We start from the raw sequence: 23,104 nt of genomic DNA, 5'->3' as shown, positions 1-23,104 counted from the left end.
TCTCTTTAGTCTCTCTGAACTTCAGTTCCCCTCAGTAAAGAGGGTAATAGTCCAACCCTGCCTCACAGCAATGTTGTGAGGATAAATAAATACATTGAAGATTGTGAGGTACTCAGGGTATTACAGTAATGGGGGGCATAAAATTACAGTACATAGACAGATAGTGGTAAATATGGCAACAAATGGAGCAGGAATGCAAAAAGACTGACCTTCCAACAGCCCCAGATGCTCCCATTGCCAGTGCGCTCAGCAGATGCTAGTTTGTGGGGGCGAAAAAAGCATTTTACTTCATATAATAAAAAGCAAAGGAAGAATGAGCAGTACAACTCGCGGTCCTGAACATGGCTAGAATTCAATTTGCACAGGGCAGTAATTGTTCAGGTTGGAACCAAGATATGTCTTAGCATAAGCCACATGGTTTTTAGGGGAGATCATTAAAAGTGGAGCCCCCTTACCTCATCCACCCCATAGAGTAGCACAAACTGCTCTTTGTTGTTCTTCACACACTGTGCGAAGTCCAAGAGGTCTGTGTCACTGAACTTCACGCCCTGGAAGGTGGGGATCTGTTCTTTTATACCATCCAGCAGCTCCTCAACACGAACTGCACAGAACAACAATCTCACATCAAGAAATACATTCCAGTCACGTAAGATGTCCCTGTCTGCTCTTCAAAAGGATCATCATTGTCACTCAAGCCTTACTATTCTTCATTTGAGCAGAGTCAGGTCCCTTCGCTCCCCTTCCCATCCCCTTACACAAGGTAATCAGAGGCAGTCTTGTTGCTTTCCAACATTGTCTTTACGATTTAAATGTAAGAGCTTGGTTACTTAAATAGCTTGAAAGGAACCAGTAAAGTAACTCTGGAATATATGAAGAGATGCACAAATGCATGTTAGGAGAAATATACCATTGATATAGAATTGTCACTATCCCCTCTCATTTATACTTACTCCCGTGTTACATACTTGTTGCTTATTGACAAGAAGCAAGATCATGTGGGACACATCCACATCTAAGTTGAACAGCTTCTATAAAATTCTGCTACCCGCATTCTCCCCCGCCCTCCACCCCCAATTGTCTATTTCCTGGCTTGTGCCCTGTTACACAGCAGTGATTTCATTAATATCTATCAGATGTCTTATTTCCTTAGAGCATTAATCTTAGTTCAGAAACTGAGAAATACAGTTGGATAAGCAGTTCAGAAATGAACTGGCAGCTACACTTAAAAAATATATTCAAAGAGGCTATATGGTGTGGTACTTAGAGCAAGAATCAAAAAACTTAAGTTCAATTCTCAGCTGCACTGCTAACCATCTATGGACTTGTCTACATTAGAAAAGATTATTGTGACTGAATGGGATTAGTACTTCAGTTAGCTAACCAGGACTATGCTGTCAGTATTGAGCAGCACAAGTGGAGGTTATCACTGTCAGCTAGGCGTGGTGAAAGGTTGCTGGAATCAGGGTTAGCGGATATGATTATAAACGTAACCTCTCCTGGTCTACACTGGTCACAATGTTATAGTCAGCATCATTTCATCTTATAGACTCATAGGTGTAGGGATGGACGGGACCTCCAGAAGTTATCTACCCCAGCTGCCTATGCTGAGGCAGGACCAGGTAAACCAAGACCATCCCTGACAAGTGTTTGTCCAATCTGTTCCTAAGAACCTCCAATGGTGGGAATTCCACAACCTCCCTAGGAAGCCTATTCCAGAGCTTAATTATCCTTATAGTTAGAAAGGTTTTCCTAACATCTAACCTAAGTCTCCCTTGCTGCAGAGTAAGCCCATTACTTCTGCTCCTACCTCCACTGAACATGAAGAACTGATCACAGTCATCTTGGTAACGGCCCATAACATACTTCAGGTGTTATCTGGTCCGCCCTCAGTCTTCTTTTCTCAAGACTAAAACATGTCCTTCTGTTTTAACCTTTCCTTGCAGGATAGGTTTTCTAAACCTTTACCATTTTTGTGGCTCTCTTCTGGATGATCTCTAATTTATCCACATCTTCAATAAAGCGTGATGCCTAGAACTGGACACAGTACTCCAGCTGAAGCCTCACCAATGCAGAGTAGAATGGGACAATTACTTCCCATGTCTTGTGTACCACCAGAGATGGGAGGTACACTTGTTAATATACCTCAGACTTAGATTAGCCTTTTTTGCAACTGCATCACATTGTTGACTCATTAAATTTGTGACCCGAGATCCTTTTCAGCAGTACTACCACCTAGCCAGTTATTCCACATTTTATGATTGGGCATTTGATTTTTTCCTAACTGTTGTACTTTGCACTTGTCTTAATTTAATTTCATCTTGTTGATTTCATATTAATTGTCCCATTTGTCAAGGTTGTTTTGAATTCTAATCCTGTCCTCCAAAATGCTTGCAACCCTTTTCAGTTTGATGTTATCTGCAAATTTTATGAGCATCCTCTCCATTCCATTATCCAAGTCATTAATAAAAATATTGAGTAGTACACCTCTACCTCGATATAACGGTGTCCTCAGGAGCCAAAAAAAAAAATCTTACCGTGTTATAGGTGAAACCGCATTATATCGAACTTGTTTTGATCTGCCGGAATGCGCAGCCCCGCCTCCCAGAGCACTGTTTTACCGCATTATATCCGAATTCATGTTATATTGGGTCACATTATATCGGGGTAGAGGTGTACCAGACTCAAGACTGACTCCTCTGAGAACCCACTAAATACATCCTCTCAGTTTGATAGCAAGCCATTCATAACTACTCTTGGAGTATGCCTTTTCAACCAGTTCCAGACTCACCTTATAGTAATGTAATCTGAACCACATTTCCCTAGTTTGCTTAGGAGATCATCATGTGAAACCATGTCAAAAGCCTTACAATCACATCTATTATTGCTTCCTCCCCACCCACTAAGCCAATAATTCCGTGAAAGAAGGAAATTAGGTTGGTTTTGCATGATTTGTTCTTGAAAAAATCTATACTTGCTATTCTTTAACTATTATCCTCTACATGTTTACAAAATTGATTTTTTAATAATTTGTTTCAGTATCCGTCCATGTACAGAAGTTAGGCTGACTGGTCTATGATCCCCAAGGTCCTCTCTGTTCCCCTTTTTAATTGGCAGGCACTATGTTTGCCTTTCACCCATCATCCATGAGTTCTCTAAGATAATTGCTAATGGTTCTGAGATTGCTTCAGCTAGTTCCTTAAGTACCCTAGAATGAACTTCATCAGGCCTGGCTGACTTGAATATGTCTAACTTATCTAAATATTGTTTAATCTGCTCTTTCCCTATTTTGGCTTGAGTCCTTCCCCCTTATTAATACACTGGACCCTCATTAGAACGCAGGATTTGGTATCCATGCAGGGTACTGCATTAACACAGGGACTGCATTAAAATGAGTTTCAATTAAAGTAATTACATTTGGGATCCATGGCCGCGACCGTGTTATATGCGAATTTGTGCTATACAGATGCACATTCTAGCGAGGGTTCAGTGTATTAATTGTGTTGAGTATCTGGTCACCATTAACTTTTTTATTTACGTAAAAAGACTGATGCAAAATAGGCATTATATACTTCATCCTTCTTGGTGCCAAGAGTTATTAATTCTCTTTCCCCACTAAGTACAGCACCTGCTTGACCATTCAATCCTGTTTCGGCACAGTAACATTTTCTAATGTAGAGAAGCTAAATTTGTTTTCTAATTCTAGATTCACCAACTGTTTTCTGAGTAAATCCCTTGAACAGAGAAAGTCTGCATGTAATAGAAGCAAGAGTCACTGAATGAGCAATATACTTACTCTTTACACCTGTTAAAGAAGGAATGTGATAGTAATAAAATGGAATGCCAGGGGCTTCAGATGCAATTTCCCGTAAGAAAGCAACCAATGTATCTGAAAGAGGCAGTGAAAGAAGGCAATCATACTCTGAGACAAGGGAAGGAGGTCATCCACATAAATGGGAGTTCAGGTTCATAGACTTATCAGCAAGCCATCTCTAAGTAGGGTGACCAGATGTCCCAATTTTATAGAGACGGTCCAGATATTTGGGGCTTTTTCTTACATAAGTGCCTGTGACGGGACCTCCCATAAGGCTTTATGGAAATATGCTTAGAATGTGTTTTATGCTACATATGCCACGTAACATATCTCCGTAAAGATTATGATCTACTGAATGTATTAATCCTATCTGTATGCATGTATCATTTTTGTATTCGAAGTTATGAACGTTATGAATGCTGGCTGTGTACTGGCTTAATTTCTAAGGTGTTGGCTACATTGGCGCTTTACAACGCTGCAAATTTCTTGCTCAGGGGTGTGAAAAAAACATCCCCCTAAGTGCTGCAAGATACAGCGCTGTAAAGCGCCAGTGTAAACAGTGCCACAGTACTGGGAGCGCGGCTCCCAGCGCTGCAAGCTAAACCCCATGAGTACATGCAGCGTTGGGAAAGCTCTCTCCCAGCGCTGGCGCCGCAACCACACTCACACTTCAAAGCGCTCAGCGCTTTGAAGTTTCAAGTGTAGCCATACCCTAAATAACCTTAGAGCATTTGGTCAGTTCCTGGAGAAAGGAATGTTGAAATTAAGTACCTAATCAAAAAACACTTAAAGGACAATGGATCTTGGAATGCTCTAATCCACATAAAAAGTCTACCTGAGGCCGTTCAAGGTAGCATGTAAACAATGGTTGCTACCTGTAAAAACTGTGAGGGCTTGGCTACACTGGAGAGTTGCAGCGCTGTAAACCCACCACCAGCGCTGCAACTTACTCACCGTCCACACTTGCAAGGCACATACAGCGCTGCATCTCCCTGGCTGCAGCGCTGGTTGTACTCCTGCTCTGCCTTGGTATAAGGATTGCAGCGCTGGTGATGCAGCGCTGCTCCTTAAGTGTGGCCACCAAAAGTGCTGTAATTGGCCTCCGGGGTATTCGGAGGTATCCCAGAATGCCTGTTCAGACATTCTGCTCATCAGTTCGCACTCTACTGCCCTGGCTTCAGGTGACCCCCCTTTAAATGCCCCGGGAATTTTAAAAATCCCCTTCCTGTTTGCTCAGCCAGGTGTGGAGTGCAATCAATCAGTGAATCTTTCCAGGTGACCATGCCTCCACGCGCCAAACGAGCCCCAGCATGGAGTAATGGCGAGTTGATGGACCTCATCAGTGTTTGGGGGGAGGAAGCTGTGCAGTCACAGCTGCGCTCCAGCCGTAGGAATTACGATACCTATGGGCAGATATCAAAGGCCATGATGGAAAGGGGCCATGACCGGGACGCAGTGCAGTGCTGGGTTATAGTATTGGAGCAGCGGAGTGTCTATTGCAAAGCCCGTGAGGGAAACCGCCGCTCAGGTGCTGCCCCCACGACCTGCCATTTTTACAAGGAGCTGGACGCGAAAATGGGGGGTGACCCTACTGCCAATCCGAGGACCACGATGGACAGTTCAGAGCGGGGAGAGGAGGAGGAGGTAGAGGGGGGGAGAAAACCGAGAGTGAGGGTACTGGGGTGAGGGGAGACGCCCCAGAGTCCCAGGAGGCATGCAGCCAGGAGCTCTTCTCAAGCCAGGAGAAAGGTAGCCAGTCGCAGCAGCTGGAACTTGGTGAAGGAGAAGCAGAGGAGCAGGTTCCCGGTAAGCAGCTTTTATTTTCAGGATGGAAATGTTTCTGGAGAGGAGGGGGTGTTATGGCTGCAGGCATGCATGCCTAGATTTGGAATAGCCCATTGATGTAGTCTATCATGTCGCGGTAATCGGCCTTGGTAATCTCTTCAAAAGTTTCTGCCAGAGCGTGGGCAATGTGCTTGCGCAAGTTTATAGGGAGAGCCACTGTGGTCCTTGTCCCAGTCAGGCTAACGCGTCCGTGCCACTGTGCTGCGAGGGGGGGGGGGCGCATAGCTGCACACAGGCAAGCTGCACAGGGGCCAGGGCGGAATCTGCATTGCTGTAGAAGACCCTCCCGCTCTTCCCAGGTGACCCGCAGCAGCGAGATATCTTCCAGGATTAACTCCTGTGGAAAATGTTGGGATAGTGTTCAGTATAGGTCCCCCTGCAGCAGTTTGCTTTCCCCAACGCAATGAAACCCCAGTACAGCCCTGACCCAATCAGTCCCCCTTCCCAGGTGACCCGCAGCAGCGAGATATCTTCCAGGATTAATTAACTCCTGCACCCATTCCCCGTTACTCACCATTTCTTCGCTGCTGTGTGTTCTCTGTGCTCTGGTTGGTATGTGGAAAGTATGCTAAAGTGAGACTATAAACTCCTTCACTGTGATTATACACAATGTTGCCTCTCTGTTAAATGTTTCAATTTTTGTCTTTCTAATAACAGTGTCCTTGAATACCCCACTGGCTGGATCAGAGACTGCTGAAAGGCTACAAAACCTGAGAAAGAAGCCACGAAAAAGCAAAGAAGATATGGTGAAAGCAGTTATGAATCAGTCTGCCAGAGAGAGTAAAAAATTCCAGGACTGGAGGGAAAAATGCAGCAGTGGAGGGACAGAGAAAGCAGGAGAAAGGCAGTAGCTAAGAAGAAAAGAATGAAGCAGCTGATAAGCATCCTGGCGCGCCAAACGGACTGTATCCAGTCACTTGTAGCCATGTAGGCAGAGCACTACCGTGCAGCTCCACCCCCAGTCCCAAAGCTCTTTCCCTTGTGCCCCAATGTCAGCTCAAAACCCCCTTCTCCAGCATCCAGGTTATTACCACCAGCAGCTGCCCCCAACACCTGTATGTTCACCGACCAGCCCTGAGAACTATGACCCTTACCCTCTGCACTCAACCACCAATACTATGCAGCATTTTCATCCTGAAGTGCAGCAGTCATTGCACAGCACTCCAGACAGGACATATTCAAACCTCTGACTGTACAGTTCACCACCCTATCCCCCTGCCCTTTTAGTTATTTTCTTTTCAATAAATGAATTCGTGGCTTTCAAAACAGTTTTCTTTATTGCAGAAAGTGAAAGATACCGTAGCCCAGGAAAAAAACAGGCACTGCAAATCATTGTAACCACTGCACTTCACTCCTGTGCAAGCCACCAAACATTACCGTTGGCTTTCAGCCTCAAATTCCTCCCTCAAGGCATCCCTAATCCTTGTAGCCCTGTGCTGGGCCTCTAGTAGCCCTGCTCTTTGGCTGTGCAAATTCAGCCTCCAGGCGTTGAACCTCGGAGGTCCATTCCTGACTGAGTGTTTCACCCTTCCCTTCACAAACATTATGGAGGGTACAGCATGCGGATATAACCGCAGGGATGCTGCTTTCCCCCAAGTCTAGGGGTATGGCTACACTTGAAATTTCAAAGCGCTGCTGTGGCAGCGCTTTGAAGTGTGAGTGTGGTTGCAGCGCCAGCGCTGGGAGAGAGCTCTCCCACTGCTGTACGTAAACCACACCCTCTACGGGTGTAGCTTGCAGCGCTGGGAGCCGCGCTCCCAGCGCTGCAGCACTGATTACACTGAGGCTTTACAGCACTGTATCTTGCAGTGCTCAGGGGGGTGTTTTTCACACCCGAGCATGAAAGTTGCAGCGCTGTAAAGCGCCAGTGTAGCCAAGCCCTCATAGCTTCCCATAAAGAGAACACCAGCGCCCTTTTAAACGGCCAAAAGCACACTCCACAGTCATTCTGCACCGGCTCAGCCTGTAGTTGAACCAGTCCTTGCTCCCGTCAAGCTTCCCTGTATACGGTTTCATGAGCCAAGGCAATAACGGGTAAGCGGTGTCTCCAAGGATCACAATGGGCATTTCGACGTCCCCTACTATGATCTTCCGGTCTGGGAAAAAAGTCCTGGCCTGCAGCTTCCTGAACAGGCCACTGTTCCGAAAGATGCGTGCATCATGCACCTTTCCAGGCCAGCCTGTGTAAATGTCAATGAAACGCCCATGGTGATCCACAAGCGCCTGGAGAACCATAGAGAAATACCCCTTCCGATTAACATGCTCGGATGCTAGGTGGAGTGGTGCCAGAATAGGAATTTGCGTCCCATCTATCGCCCCTCCACAGTTACGGAAATCCATTTGTGCAAAGCCATCCAGAATGTCCTGCACGTTCCCCAGAGTTATGGTTCTTCTTAGCAGGATGCGATTAATGGCCCTGCAAACTTGCATCAACACGATTCCAACGGTCAACTTTCCCACTCCAAACTGGTTCGCGACCGATCGGTAGCTGTCTGGAGTTGCCAGCTTCCAGATTGCAATAGCCACCCGCTTCTCTACTGACAGGGCAGCTCTCAATCTCGTGTCCTTGTGCCGCAAGGTGGGGGCGAGCTCCTCACAAAGTCCCATGAAAGTGGCTTTTCTCATCCGAAAGTTCTGCAGCCACTGCTTGTCATCCCAGACTTCCATGATGATGTGATCCCATCACTCAGTGCTTGTTTCCCGAGCCCAAAAGCGGCGTTCCACAGTGCTGAGCATTTCCGTTAATGCCAAAAGCACTTCAGTGTCATACGCGTCAGGCGAATCGATATCATCGTTGGACTCCTCACTGTCACTTTGGAGCTGAAGAAATAGCTCAACTGCTAATCATGATGTGCTGGCGACACTCATCAGCAAAGTCCTCAGCAGCTCGGGCTCCATTTCCCACAGAAATCGCACTGCACAGAAACCATTGAGAGACTCACAATGGCGCCAAACGTGGAAGGAAAAACAGTGACTGCTGGGATGTGAAGCGATGCACCATGGGGCATTGGGACAGGAAGCGGAATGACCCGCACCCTTCCATCCCCTTCCCACAACCCACGGCGCCAAAATGGGACGAGGTGCTCTGTGGAATAGCTGCCCACAATGCACACTCCCAACAGCGCTGCAAATGTGCTGGTAGCTGTCAGTGTGGCCACACTGCAGCGCTTTCCCTACACAGCTGTATGAAGACAGCTGTAACTCCCAAGTGTAGCCAAGCCCTGAGTCACGCATGGACATGTGACTTGCCCAGGAGACTCCTAAATCTTGGAGCTGGACTTTGCATAGGAGTGAGGGGGGGGGTCTCCATCCACAAGAGAAAGTCTATTTAAACTCCGGGAGACTCCTCCATTTGTCTTCAGCTGGCTAAAGAAAGCCTCTCCACCCCCCAGGATATTTGAAAGAAACTGGAACAAAGGACACTGTGCAAGGGGTGTGAGTGATTGCTGGACCCAGGCTAAAAGGAGGAGATTAGTCTGTAAAAGGGAGCATTCTGGAACTGGTGAGAATCTTATCTGTATTCAGTTTGATTAGACATAGATTTGAGCATTTTATTTTATTTTGTTTGGTGACTTATTTTGTTCTGTCTGTTACTACTCGAAACCACTTAAATCCTACTTTCTGTATTTAATAAAATCACTTTTTTACTTCTTAATTAACCCAGAGTATGTATTAATACCTGGGGGAGCCAACAGTCGTGCATATCTCTCTATCAGTGTTATAGAGGGTGAACAATTTGAGTTTACCCTGCATAAGCTTTATTCAGGGTAAAACAGATTTATTTGGGTTTAGACCCCATTAGGAGTTGGGCATCTGGTGTTAAAGACAGGAACACTTCTGTTAGCTGCTTTCAGGTAAACCTGCAGCTTTGGGGCAAGTAATTCAGACCCTGGGTCTTTCTTGGAGCAGACGGGAGTGTCTGGCTCAGCAAGACAGGGTGCTGGGTTTCTGAGCTGGTAGGGAAAGCAGGAGCAGAGGTAGTCTTGGCACATCAGGTGGCAGCTCCCAAGGGGGGGGGGGGGAGAGGAGGGTTCTGTGATCCAATCTGTGACAGTGCCTATTACCCTCCACCCTCTGTCCCGATTTTTCACACTTGCTATCTCTAAGGAGACCCTATTTCTCTATCTCTTCTGCACTTAATAGGTGCAGAATATAGAAATTGGGTACTGTGCTTTTAATTGTGAGCCCTCTAGTGTTTCTCACTGTCTAGGTTTCAGAAGCCAACAGAACAGCAGTGTATATACGTAGCTAGGCCTTGAATGGTGTATAAGATTAGTAAACGTGATTATTTCAAACCCACTGGGCCAGTGCAATTCCTTCATATTACATGTGTTATATAAAAACACAGAGACAACAATAGGTTATTTCATTTTGGGCTAATCTGACAAATTGATAACACTGGCTAGGGTCAGAATGTTGCAAGCTTCTTCCACATAGCTCTATCATTTATCCTCAGTTCTGATCTGCTCTCAAGTAATTCTGCTCCTCACAAGTAATATGCACTGGTCCTGTTAATCCACTCCTGTGCTTCTGCAGAAACTGTCAAATATGCCAATGTAATGTATGCAATTTGGTGTGTCCAGTAGGCATCAAGAGATCATCAATTAGCTTCACTTTTGACCAAGACCAAACAACACCACTGGCATTCAAACAATGTTATTTCCAGAAATGGTTTCCAAAAGAATGTCCATATGACAGTGAGGACGGTGACATTCTGAGCCAGAGCAGCAGAGGGTAGAGGAGGAGACTATAACACAGGACCTATATTAAAACTCGATTACCTGCTCTCTTAGAAAAAACCCCAACACTTGAAGGAGGAATATAAGCACTATAAAGGAAGTTTTATCATTGGAGGAGCCATATAGCAAAGATACAAATACTCTGACCAACTACAGCAGCATTGCTGCCACAGATCTCTAAAAAACATGACCTCCCTTTACCATATCATACTGCTGACAGCCTGAATGTGTGGAAAACTACAGAAGAAAAAGGGCCTCTGTGGGTATGATGGCCACAGACATCTCTGCTCACCTTTGTTTGTAGGTTTGAAAAAAAAGGGGGCAATCGCAGCGATACCACTGGCTCCTATTACAGCTGCATGTTTGGCCTGAATAGGAAAGAACAGAATTTATCAAAAGGTGCATGCACTGCATGTGTTTTTATCATGCACATAGCAAAGAACCACCACATCAATCCATTCCACCGCTATGAATTAAACTCTTAGAAGCAAGTTGTACATTATGGTTCAGCCCTAAAGTCAATGGGAGTTGTGCCAGGGATGAAGGGGCCCTTCCATCAATGTAATGCACTATCTCTGTTTCTAAACAAAAACACACATCTATTACCTCTGCCTGATTAATGAATGGTCCTCCATCCCTACAACTCCCACCTCCCAAGAAATAGGTTAGCATCACCGTCTCCCAATGTGTAAAATGGGGTCAGACAGGTTAAGCGACTTGCTCAAGTCACACAGGAAGTAAGTGGCAAAAGGAGGAAATAGAATCCTGCTCTCTGGCACCATCAGGTTCATCAAGAATTCTCCCTTCCTTCAGCTACTACGTGCTTTTAAGATTCCCACATCCCTGAAGGAGTGGCCTGGAGAGGACCATCTGGGCCTGAGAACATGTGTGGAGTGAGAGCGAGTGAGATAGTGCATAAGTGAACAGGGGCTGACAGAGAGAGAGATTGAATCAGAAGACGGGAGAGAGTATGGAAGCTCCCTAAGAAACAGAAGAGGAGGAAATGAGGAGTGGGGGCCGTGGGGGGGGGAACAAAGGAATAAAGTGCAAATATAGGGGAGCCATGTTACCAGTAGCCTGTGCTTAGGGATGGCTCAAAAAAAAAAAAAATCCATAAGCCTAGCTAGATTTTTCTGACATATGCCCATCATCCTAGTGTCACTCTCTCAGCACTAATGATACTTTATTTCCTTGCAACATAGGCTAGTGTGGAGGGGATTTTTTTTGTCCCAGACATCACTACATCTATAGCAATTTTCTGATTGGGATGCTCCTGGAGAAAAGGTGGCAATGTTGAAAGCAGGTCCCACATCCTGCATGCTTACCTGGTGGAATGTTAAAGGGTACCTGAGAATTTTCAGGGCACAGCAGATGCTACTTGATACATCAGTGAGGCAGCAACATCCCCTCATGACAAGCTGATGCAACTTCAAGACACAAGCTCATCCCTTACGACAAAGCCTCAAAGAGCAAAAGCCTCCATTCATCAAACCTTCCCACAACCTGAGTGCAGTGAAGAGGAGCCTGGCTGGCTCCTCCAGTGAACTAAATCGAAAGAGCCTCAATCCCAGGGGAGCCTGAGGTTTTCCTAAAGTGACCCACAGCAAAGTGATTAATACAATTTACAACGGTCATTAATTATATTACTGACATGAATGGGGCCATTCACATGAGGGGTGTCAGGTCACATTTGGAAGTCTCCTCCCCCCCCAGTAAAATGGTGGCAGAGAATCTATTAGTAACATATTCTGTGCATGTACGGCACCTAGTGCAATGGGGTCCAGCTCCATGAAATGGCATCCTAGGCCCTGCAGCAATACAAACAAATAATAAATTCTGCATAACCTGACAGCTGCCCAGGAGATGCTAGTAGAGCAAACCAAGTCAGGCTGATTAGAGTCAATGCTTATGTGTGCGCAAAGACTCAGGGGGTATGACCACGTTGATAAAATACCCACAGCTGGCTTAGGTCAGCTGACAGGCTCACTGTGCTTGGGTTGCAGGGCCATAAAACTGCAGTACAGACATTTGGGCTTGGAGTGGAGCCTGGGACCCTGTGAGGTGGGCGGGTCTGAGAACCCAGGCTCCAGCCTGAGTTGAAAGTCTACCCTGCAATTTCATAGCCCTACAGCCCAAGCCCTGTGAGCCCGAGTCAGCTGACCCAGGCCAGAGTCTTATTGCCATGTAGATGTACCCTCAGGATTCCCCAGGACCAAGACAGCATAACATAGAAAGAGATGTCAGTAAGTGCATAAACTCAGAAAAGAAAAGAGGATCCAACCCACTTGTATGTAAGGTTATGGAAAGACAAAAGAAGGAGGCGAAGAGAAAATTCACACACGCACCATTTCCTTTGCCTCTGGTAGATTTAATGCTCCCACGTGAATGATCACATGATCCAACCTGCACAAGAAAAAGATTGAAAGGTTGCTGTTATTTTTTGGTTTATTGGAATTTAAATGGGGGGGAAAGATGCCATACAGACAGTCTGGGTAACTGAATTATGTCCTCTGTTTGTCCACACAGCAGATACTTCATTGGAGTGGGGATACAAACTAAAAGAGATCTAGAAACAAAGTTTTAGAGTACAGCCACACATCCAACACTTCTTCCCAGTTCCCTCCCCTACCCAGAGGTGTTCTCGACACCCTGATCCCACAATCTTATTTCTGCAGCTCTCTCAGATCCTCATCGCCAGAGCTGCCAAATGCTGGCCAAGCGATCTTCCTGAAGCAGTGGGCCAGATTCTCCCCTGCTTTGCCCCTTGTGTAGTCTCTTCCCCTATGTAAAGGGCTAATCATTCTGATCTGCAACATCTGACACCATTTTGCATCAGCAGAAATGAATTCACCAGGTACAAGGCTGTGGAGAATCAGGCCCATTGTAGGCAAGCTTAGAGAGTCACACAGAGTAGGTTAAAAAAAAATTCATTTTTCATGGGAAATTTTCAAAATTCTTTTTCCTCCCCCTAAAACTTTCCATTGGAATTTTTTGAGTTATTCAACAATAAAAAATCCCAAAACAAAAAATGCAAACCCGAATCCAGAATTTTTTTTAACTCAAACTTGAACAAAAATCAAGATACCCCTACTTCAAGGAAAAAACTCACCCATTTTTGTTTCCCCTCTTACTCCCTCCAAACAAAAGCCCAGAAAGTTTAAAGCCAAAAGAAAATTCAGGGAATTCCCCCCCTGGTTATTCCCCCTGCCCCAATTTTCACTGTCCCTTCCCCATAATTCCACACTCTTCCTCCCCATCTCTTACCTCCCCGCAACTCACTGTCAACATGGACGTTAGAGACAGCGCAAAGGCGAGTGATATGAGAATATGCAAAACTTCCAAGCAGAGGGAAGGTCCAGTGATTAGAGTTGTAACGTGGGATTCGGCAGACATGGGGCCAATTTCCTGCTCTGCCGCAGACTTTCGGTGTGGTTTTGGGCAAGTCACTTAGTCTTTCTGTGCCTCAGTTTCCCCATTTGTGCAATGGGGATAATAGCACAGCCCTGCCGCACAGGGGTGTTGAAAAGATAAATACATACAAAGATTGTGAGGCTCTCATGCCGGTGTTAAGGCAACATAAAAGCAGCAAAGAGATGGTCTCATTTTCACATTCCTTATTACTTTCCCTTCCCCCAACTTAAGCAACAGGAAGAGGGCATTTTCCAAAACCGCCTCTCTTGCACATGCCTCCATAAGCATTTCTATAGTCCCTGATTTTGACAACACCAGCAAAATCTTGATAAAAGGGACAAGGAAAGAAAATAGAAGAAGTAATTAGAGAGTGCACCCTTTCCTTAGACAAGCAGTAATGTCTAGGTGAACAGACAGGTTTCCTTAGAGCTACTCACTTGTTTTTCCCTTTGGTCACCCACTCCTCTGCCAGCTGCTTCCTCTCCTGGGTGCTCAGTGCCAGCCCTTCTCCTGTTGTGCCATTCACTGTTTCAAGCAGAACACAACACACTCTAAGGCCTGGCCTACACAGAGAAGTTGCACTGGTTTGACTAAATACCATTACTGAAATTTAATCACACAAACTAACTCAATATTGGACAGTTATAAATGAATATGCAAGCCCACACAAGGGTTTGCACTTATTTAAATAAACTGGTTTTTTAAGTGCTTTAGTTAAACATGTGGAATTTGTGTGTATGTGTCACCCCTCTCTCTCTCTCTAGAAAGAGGAACAGGTCTATAGCACTGAAAGAGTTAAATGCATATGAACTCCTAGGCCAACACAATCAGAAAGGAAGAAAGCCTTGTAAGAGGACAATGGACTTGAAGCTCATTTGATAAAGGTGCCTATTGAATAAATGCATCTCTCTCATATCCAATGTTGTCTATCAGGTGACCACACCTTGCCCAAACATGTGGACAGAATCATTCAGCTAGGTCTTTTCTGTCACTGCTCTGATCCTTTTTAATGCCCTAATGTGGCATTGTCTAGTAGTTGTCTCATCGCCTCCTTCCCCACTCCAGTAACATTCTCATCTTCTGCTCTATCCTGCACATAACTGGGAATTTGGGCAAAAACAGATTCCTAAAGACTAGGCTATGATCTCTTCCACTTAAGTGCACATGTTTATAATGCTCCCATCCCCATATTCCACTGCATCACAGCTCTTGGCTGACAAGAAGTACAGTTCACTACTTAAGACTTACCAAAAACATTCTTCACACCCTGCTCTTTCACAAGATAATCCACATATTGCCCAATCACAGAGAGGTTAATTTCTCTAAAAAGAAAGATAAAAAAGGGGAGGACAGAAATAACCTGTGTAAGGCAGGGGTCAACAACCTTTCAGGAGTGATGTGCCGAGTCTTCATTTATTCACTCTAATTTAAGGTTTCGTGTGCCAGTAATACATTTTAACATTTTTAGAAGGTCTCTTTCTATAAGTCTATAATATATAACTAAACAATTGTTGTATGTAAAGTAAAGAAGGTTTTAAAAATATTTAAGAAGCTTCATTTAAAATTAAATTAAAATGCAGAGCCCGCCAGACTGGTGGCCAGGACCCGGGCAGTGTAAGTGCCACTGAAAATCAGCTCACGCGCCGCCTTTGGCACACGTGCCATAGGTTGCCCTGGTGTAAGGAATCCTTGACCAAGTTCAAGTTCTAACAGGTTTCCCTCTAATACCCTAGAGGGGTTGGGAGTATGAAATCTAGCTTTAAAAAAAAGTTTCATCTGCCCACTTCCTATACATAAAAGCTTCTCAATAGGGTATTTGGGGCTGAGAACACCAGATCAGAAAGGGTCCTGTATGTGAGACCTAACTGGGGTTCCCAGAGCATGGGATTCACAGAACTATAAGACCCAGATATTCAGCGATCAGAACCACAAAGCTTCATGTGTTCTATTATTGTTACAATGTATTCATGCCTTTAAAATATATATATATTGAAGACTTGATAGGAACACTATTTTTCAAGCTTTCCTGATTCTGTCTCGTAACCACTGCCTTTCTGAGCACACAGCAGTCACCAGGCTGGTTCTGACTTCTGGAAAGCGCTACAGCAGACGTTCTCAAACTGTGGTCCGTGGACCACCAGTGGTCTGCGAGCTCCATTCAGGTAGTCTGCGGATAGTTCCCTCTAAGGTACGCGCCTGGGCAGCTGCAAGCAAGAGAATGAAGGGCCATCCACCTAATTATGGGAACGGCTGAGAAGACTCACATGTAAGGTAAGGTGGTGGCCTGGGGGGGGGGGAGGGGAATAGGAGGAGATGGGAGGGGGCTGTGGGGTGAGAAGAGGGAGTGAGGAAAATCTGGGATGTGCAGGGCTGCAGTGGCCAGAGAAAGAGGCAACTTTCACCAGCTCCAGGGCTGGGGCTGCCGTGGAGACATCCCCCTCCTTCCCAGCCCCACCTCTGGGGCTGCCGCGGCGGGGGAGAGAGGGCACATCCATCACACTGGAAAGGTAAGACTACTGATATTAAAATATGAGTTGTGTGCTTTTCTTTGTAGACCAAAAAAAATTAAGGTTTTTTTATATAGTGCTTTTATCCAAAGTGCTTGACAATAGTTAGCTAATGGCACAAACAACATTTGGAAAGGTCATTAAGTGGTACGCCAAGACCCTCAGCAATTTTCAAGTGGTTCGCGAAAAAAAAAAGTTTGAGAACCATTGATCTAAAGAACATGGGGTAAGCCTGTAATAAAGTGTAGCTAGAAAGGATACCAAGCTTAATTATGTTTTAATGGCAGGTTTGAAACTAGTAGACTCTCAGACACTAAAGTCTCCAATCGCCAACGGGGTTCATTCAGGCCTTCGGAGGTGGATAGACAATTCTAGGCAAGTTTATTGTGGGTTTTTCAGATACAGAAAAAACAAACAAGGCCCTTTCTCCCTGGGCAAACATTTAATATCTTGTAGTGCTTGAAGACTGCAGGTCTAACTGAAAAGTGACTAGGTAAAAATAGTAACTATTGCTTTGACAAAGCTATTCCTTTGCATATTCACAGTCATATCTGCTCACTTCAGTGGCAGGCAGAGAACCAAATCCTCAGCTGATGTAAATTAGCATCAGCTGAGGACCTAGCCCATACCTTTACAATTTTGCAGTCTCTAACCCATATATTTTCACTACTCTTTATTGCTGCTTGCCCTGCAGAGCCCCTCCCAGATATTGTATGCTAAATTCCCATCTGTGCAAATTTAGTGAAGACAATAGGATTGTGCCTGTGTCAATGAGAGGTATAATTTGCTCTGTAGAATGTGTGTTACTGGTGGTCACATGAGAGATGGCTACAATTTGTTGCTCAGGATCCAGGCTTAATCTGCAGAAAGAGTACTTAAAAACTATTGTCTGAATTTTAAATGGTACATGCTGACTACAGAAATCACTGAGACAGACCCTATGATCTAGAGCTGCTCAAACAATGGTGACCTTTATAGAATACTTTTATTCCATAAAATTTAGATTTTGAGAAATCTTGACCAGGTCTGCTGTGATCCATTTTTGCCATCACAGAATTAAACAAAGATCAGAGGTAAGTTCCAGCATTCTTGGTCAAAATTTCCCTTACCCTCCCCATCTGTATTCTACAGTGTGTCAGATGGTTACCAGCGCCACTTTCCCACTCCCCGCATCTCACTGGTGTGCTGCACGCTTGTAATTTGTGGAGCACTAAGACATCATTTAGGATGAAAGGCTCAGAGTAAAATATTACAGGAAAAACAGTTTCCCTCCTATTACATTCTTGGATGCTCACCATTTAACCCCTTTAATGGGCTGTGGTCCTGGCTTTAACATGAGAAACAAAACAAGACCCTCTGGTACAGCCACTTACTTCTGCTACTGAAGATGCTTTGTGGGTTTTTTTTCTGCCCTATTAAAATACAGTGGCTCACTTCCAGCAGCTCTACCATGCTCAGATTATTAAGTGTCTCTTGTATTATACATTGTAGTTTAAGGAGAATTAAGGTTAGAATGGAACGCTCTTGGGTCAAGATTCAAAAAAAAAAAAAATCTGAGCTCCCAATTCAATATTCAGGGGGAAAAATGCAGAGTTCCCAAACCAGATGAAATATGTAGTGTTGTTGGTCAGCCATACAGTTCCCTTTGGACATTGGAGTGTGACTCAAAATGCTAACTGTCTAGCTGTCCTTAAACTGGTGAGACAGACAGCATGTGTAATCACAGCATTTCTATCAGGTTCAGATTTTAAATTAGTTACCACAAGAACCTTTTAGTTATTCTGACTATGTGGCTAGTGAGCCAACGTCAGAGTGGCAGACGGGGCCTGATTCTCCCTTACATGAAAATCACTTTACACCACTCTGGCAGTATAAAGGGGACTTAAAGGGTGGAGGAAAATATCCTCTATCCAAGGGGCCTCTCTAGCAAACAGAGCGCTGCCATAAGCACTCTTCTCCAGCACACTTCCCCACCCCCAGCACGAGTGTGGGAGATAGGGAGGTGTCTGAGACCAGAGAATATTGTGCTGAAGCCATTCTCTGCATCCTGCTTCCCTGATTCAACCTAGGTGTGAGTCTTTCATAATCTGGGGTGACTAGCCGTAGGCCCTCCATCTGGCCCTTAAGAGCAAGCCACCCAGTTACACTCCCCCAGCACACACTTTGAAACTTTGCCTGCTCTCCCTCCCACTCAATTTACCAGTGTTGCTGGCCACTTGAATGCATGGTCTGGGCTCTCAACACAATGAGCAGGTCTAGAGTCACCTAATGCTCCTCCACTAACTGCTCCCATGTCCCCTGAGAAGAGACTGAAGCCGTCTACACTTCCCTGTTCCTGTGTGCCCTCAAGGCCCACTGTTTGGGTGCTCATTTCAGCAACCTTAACCCCGATTTAAAGATGTGTGGGATTATGAAACAATTTTTAAAAATGCATTTTAAAGAAGTAGGTATGTACACACATGGATATTTATAGGCCAAAAGATGTCACAGGATCATTTAGATGTGCACATAACAACCCAGTGTCAGCACATCATGGTGTAGTTCTAAGTTTCATGCCTCTTTCTTTTAATTCCGCCACTGCCTCCTGACCAATTTTTTGTTGCTGTAATCCATTGTGTCTTTTTTGGTAATTAAACTAAGTGCTTTTGAGAAGGGAAGCTCTATGAACAACTTCTGGGTACTCTAAAAATACAAGTTTTTTTTAGAACTACACTCTATTACTGTAACAAGTAGCTAAGCAAACCATCCTTCATAGTTACAAGATGCAGGCTGTTAAGTGGCATCTGGTGGATGTTACTTTGCCCTTTCTCTTTGGTTGGATAAAGAGAGAAAGGGACAGTCTTTATTTTGCTTGTGATAATAAGAATCATCAGGACTGGATTCTATAGTTATGGCCTCTCAATAACTCCAGATCAAACATTCTCAGTTTACAAGTAGAAAGGAGTGGCGTAAATACTGACATAGCACTGTTCAAACCTAGATCTCAAAGCACTTATCAAAGGCAGGTAAGGTTGAGCAACTCCATTTTTACAATGTAACCAACCTGTTTTTTTTTTCTCCTGAGAGCCAGCCTAGACTCTCCTGAGTAAGCTGCCCATCACAAAATTAACCTCTGCTCCTAGTACTGCAGGACTGTAAGGAAGGGGATTGTCAGTCAAACAAAAGCCTTCTCAAACCTTTGTCGTCTTGAGATGCTGAACACTGTTAGAAAGTTAACTTAAAAAAAAAAGTAATTGAAAAGAAAGTAGGAAAATGTAACGTTCTGGGAGAAAGTTCACAACACATTAATTGACATTGATGGCAACCCTTTTGGTGGTGAGAGATAATATTTACCCATCTGGAGTCATTGGAGTGATTGTAGCTGCTGTGAGACCCTGCAATCTCTTTGGCGATGCCATTGAGCTGTTGGGAGAAGTCAGAAAGACAAGCAAAATTTCTCTCAACTAGAGACATATATATGTTGAGCAAATTCTGTTAATGACAAAGCCCTAAAGGCAAAGCCTGGAACAAGTGGACTTTGTACGTTTCTTTTGAGAAAAACAGATTGTGCAGTTTTCTGAGGACCTGTAAAGACAAGGTTACTGTAGCAGGCAAGGTCTGAGCATAAGATTGGTAGCACTTTGATACAGTTCTAGTTCAAAGGCAGTTTCTCTTTGAATCTCCTGTTTTCACATGTGCATCACTTCCTAAAACATTCACCTTTGGGCCAGACAGTAATTATGTCTGGGGTCTCTGCTTGAAGAGAGAATTTCTGGAAGCAAAATTTCTAACACCATTTTTTAGGTCTGGGGAGGAAGTGGAAAAGATGCACATCAAACAACATAAAGGGAGAAAAAATATAAGCACATTTTTATCAAGGGAACTAAGCCACCAAACTTTACATTTCATACGGACATATTCCTGAAGAGCACTATAGCTTCTGCTTGGGTTGGAGATTGTGGGAAATTAAGTGACTGAAAAGTCACTTCTGAGCCTGGTCAATTCTACTTCTCTTAACCTACCACTCTCATTACTCTTATTACAAACATGGCACCGGTCCCACCTTCAGCCTCTCTCTCATCTTGGAAAGGTTGGGAAAAGGAGAATTCTTCTCCTGCCGGATAATGAGGTCTCTACTACGCTACGCTATGCTATGCTACCCCTTTCCCAGCCTTTGTCTTTGGTGCCTTCTCCTCCATAATTTTCTCTGCTGCTGCTTCCAACTTTGTCTACAGCATCAAAACAAAACTGATCCAGTTTGTCCCAGTTACATGTCTGGTTGGCATTACTGAGCAGTATTGGAAGCACCCAGAGTGGTATGTCTGAGGACATAAGACTTCAGTGCTGCAACGGTTACACGTGGCTCAGCTTTGGGAGGTTGTTTTCACAATCATAGGCGATAGAAACTAAATTTTTGTATAAATTAAAGATTCGATTCAGCAGAAACAGATGGCATTGGCACACCTACTCAACAACAGAGTGGATTGTGAGTCCTGTTAATGCACAGCTACTCTCTAACAGGTTTTGTCCGGAGTACACATAGTATGGAAATAACAGCACACAGCACAGGCTCTCTTGAGAACATGCTGATTTGCACATTGGGTGAACAGCTCCAGAGCAGAGATAACAGCATCACGAGCCTTACAGGGAATGGGGGAAGAGGACAAAAACTGCTACAACCACACGGCTCAGAAACTCAGTCCCCCCTCCTGTGAGCCCCACACACCACCCCTCAGTCAGTCTGTTTCTCTCCCCTTCCCAAGACTTTGCCAGTTTGACCCCCCCACTCTTAAGAAGCTGAGTTTCTCAACTGCTAGCCCTCCCCAGCTCTGCAGAGCCTGCCCCCCACGGCAATGAGTCTGCTGTCCTGTGTCAGTCTGTCCTCACCTGCAGAGCGAGCCCCTGTGCCCGCTGCACCGCGCTGCCTCCGTCCCCTGGAACTCGGCACGGGGCTGATCTGGTGTCTGACTCTGCCCCCTCGAGCCGCTGTGGCTTCCTTTGCACTGCTGAGCATGCCTGGAGGGGCCGCACATGCTCACTGACAGCAGCTGAAGCCCTGCCCTAAGCCTGCCCTCATCACCCGCAGCCGCAGGACCAGCTCCCGGATCAAACTGCTCCTCCTCTGATGCGGAGGGGGGACGGAGCTCCGTGCCCAGGGCTGCGGCGTTAAAGGCCCGGGCGGGCCCCTCACTGCCCATTGCAGACCTGGTTCCTTGTCACCCTTGTTAAGTTACGGTCGTGACCAAAGTGCTAGTCGGGACTGGGGCCCCATTATACCCTTGTGTGAACAGCCACGGTCCTGCCAGAGTTCACAACCCGACCCCCACCACGGGTGCGGGTGGGCGCTGCCCTGCTGCACAAGCGAAGGAGCAGGGGCCGGTCGGCGCAGTTCTGTTAGTTACATGGTTCGCTGCTGCTGGGGCTGATAGTTTTCAGTCCTGGCTAGAGAGCGGGTGAAGCGGAATGGAAGAAATGTTTGCGCTCGGGAGAGGAAGGGGAAGGACAATCACAGCGCAGCAGCTGCCCAGCACTGATCAGTTTTGTATGCACGATTGCAGAGATTTGATTTCCTTAGACAGGGGCGGCTCTAGACATTTCGCCGCCCCAAGCAGGGGGGTGGGGGCGCTCTTCGGTGGAGCCGCGGGAGGTTCACCGACGCCGAGGGACAAGCGGATCCTCCGCAGGCAAGCCCCCGAAGGCATCCTGCATGCCGCCCTCCCCGCCCCCGGCATGCCGCCCCAAGCACGGCTGGGGCCTGGAGCCGCCCCTGTCCTTAAACATCTGCTGCAGCGGCGGGAGGGAAGATAGCGGCGCTGAGCAAGATCGGCGCCTTCCTGAAGAACGCGTGGGCCAAGGAGCCCGTCATCACCGTGTCCTTCGCCATCGGCATCCTGGCCGCGGTCACGCCGCTGCTCAGCCCCTACGCGAAGTACTCCGGCCTGGTCAACCGAGCGACGCCCTACGTGTACCCAGTGCCTGTGCGAGATGATGACAACATGCCCGACATCCCCTCCCACCCCTGCGACAAGGAGGGGCCCACCCTGGACTGGCTGAAGAAGCTGTGACATGGCCGGGGCCGGGACCCTGGGGAGGAGGTCGCCACGACACGCTGGCTGCAGAGGGAGCCTTCCCCCAGGCTGGGTCAGCGCGCTGCCCCCTGCTGGCTACAGGAGGCTGGTTCTCTCTGCCTCCCCCCCATGGATGTAATAAAGGTTTTGACTTAAAAAAAAAAAAAAAGCATTCCAATGGCTTGGGTGCCCTAACTATGCATTTCCTTGACATATGGAATAAGGATCCAATCCTCACAAGGGGCTTTACTCTGCATGGCTAATATGTACTCTCAAACTTGTCTCATTGCAGTTTTTACCTGAGAATTTTGTTTTTAATTTATTACAAAATTCATCCATGAGCACTGAACAAGAAATTTGTTTCTGGTGTTCCCATCACTACATATTTTTTGCACAGGCTTCCTTTCATGCCCTTCTTCATTTGTTGCCTCCCCCCCTTTTTTTTTTAAACAATGAGTTGGCTGTGTGCTTGTGGAAGTCCCTCCTACCCTATCCTTCTTTAGATATATGTATATTTTGGTGCCATCTGCTATTTTGGGGAAAACAAGACTTAAATTTTATGATTTAGCCTTACTGGAAACATTAAAATAAATTGGAATAAATATAGATTTCATGATTCTTAAATCTTGGATTGAGTGCTGTAGCAATCTTTAGAAATTTCACATTGGTACCTTCTTTGCATTTTGTCAAATTTACAGTGGAAGTGTTCTTAAACGAACATGTGCTGGGTCATCATCTGAGACT

General features: G+C 45.7%; 2 protein-coding genes across 3 annotated transcripts in view; one reads left to right on the top strand and one right to left on the bottom strand.

The window, feature by feature from the left end:
- Positions 1-22,026, bottom strand: part of NPL (N-acetylneuraminate pyruvate lyase) — a 53,087-nt gene extending 31,061 nt beyond the window's left edge. Inside the window, exons 1-9 of one of the 2 annotated variants that reach the window (XM_050963568.1) lie at positions 21,180-22,026; positions 19,647-19,715; positions 15,055-15,128; positions 14,244-14,331; positions 12,741-12,798; positions 10,688-10,763; positions 3,794-3,886; positions 456-601; positions 210-256 (exon numbers count right to left, since the gene is read on the bottom strand). In XM_050963568.1, coding sequence (XP_050819525.1) covers positions 210-256; positions 456-601; positions 3,794-3,886; positions 10,688-10,763; positions 12,741-12,798; positions 14,244-14,331; positions 15,055-15,128; positions 19,647-19,715; positions 21,180-21,490 — 962 coding nt within the window. In that variant the 5' untranslated portion in view covers positions 21,491-22,026. The remainder of the gene's footprint in view (positions 1-209; positions 257-455; positions 602-3,793; positions 3,887-10,687; positions 10,764-12,740; positions 12,799-14,243; positions 14,332-15,054; positions 15,129-19,646; positions 19,716-21,179) is intronic. The other variant, XM_050963569.1, reaches the window with a different exon arrangement.
- A 43-nt stretch (positions 22,027-22,069) lies between these two features.
- On the top strand, positions 22,070-22,529 carry LOC127055389 (NADH dehydrogenase [ubiquinone] 1 alpha subcomplex subunit 3-like; the record flags this gene model as incomplete). The annotated part of the gene is made up of 1 exon (XM_050962287.1): positions 22,070-22,529. A coding segment is annotated over one exon (288 nt), but the record flags the coding sequence as incomplete, so codon positions are not given.
- Between the last annotated feature and the right edge of the window lie 575 nt (positions 22,530-23,104).

This window comes from Gopherus flavomarginatus, chromosome 7, assembly GCF_025201925.1.
Source record: "Gopherus flavomarginatus isolate rGopFla2 chromosome 7, rGopFla2.mat.asm, whole genome shotgun sequence".
In the NCBI taxonomy this organism is placed as follows: Eukaryota; Metazoa; Chordata; order Testudines; family Testudinidae; genus Gopherus; species Gopherus flavomarginatus.
Note: the sequence above shows the minus strand (reverse complement) of the source record. Positions and strands in the feature narration are given on the sequence as shown.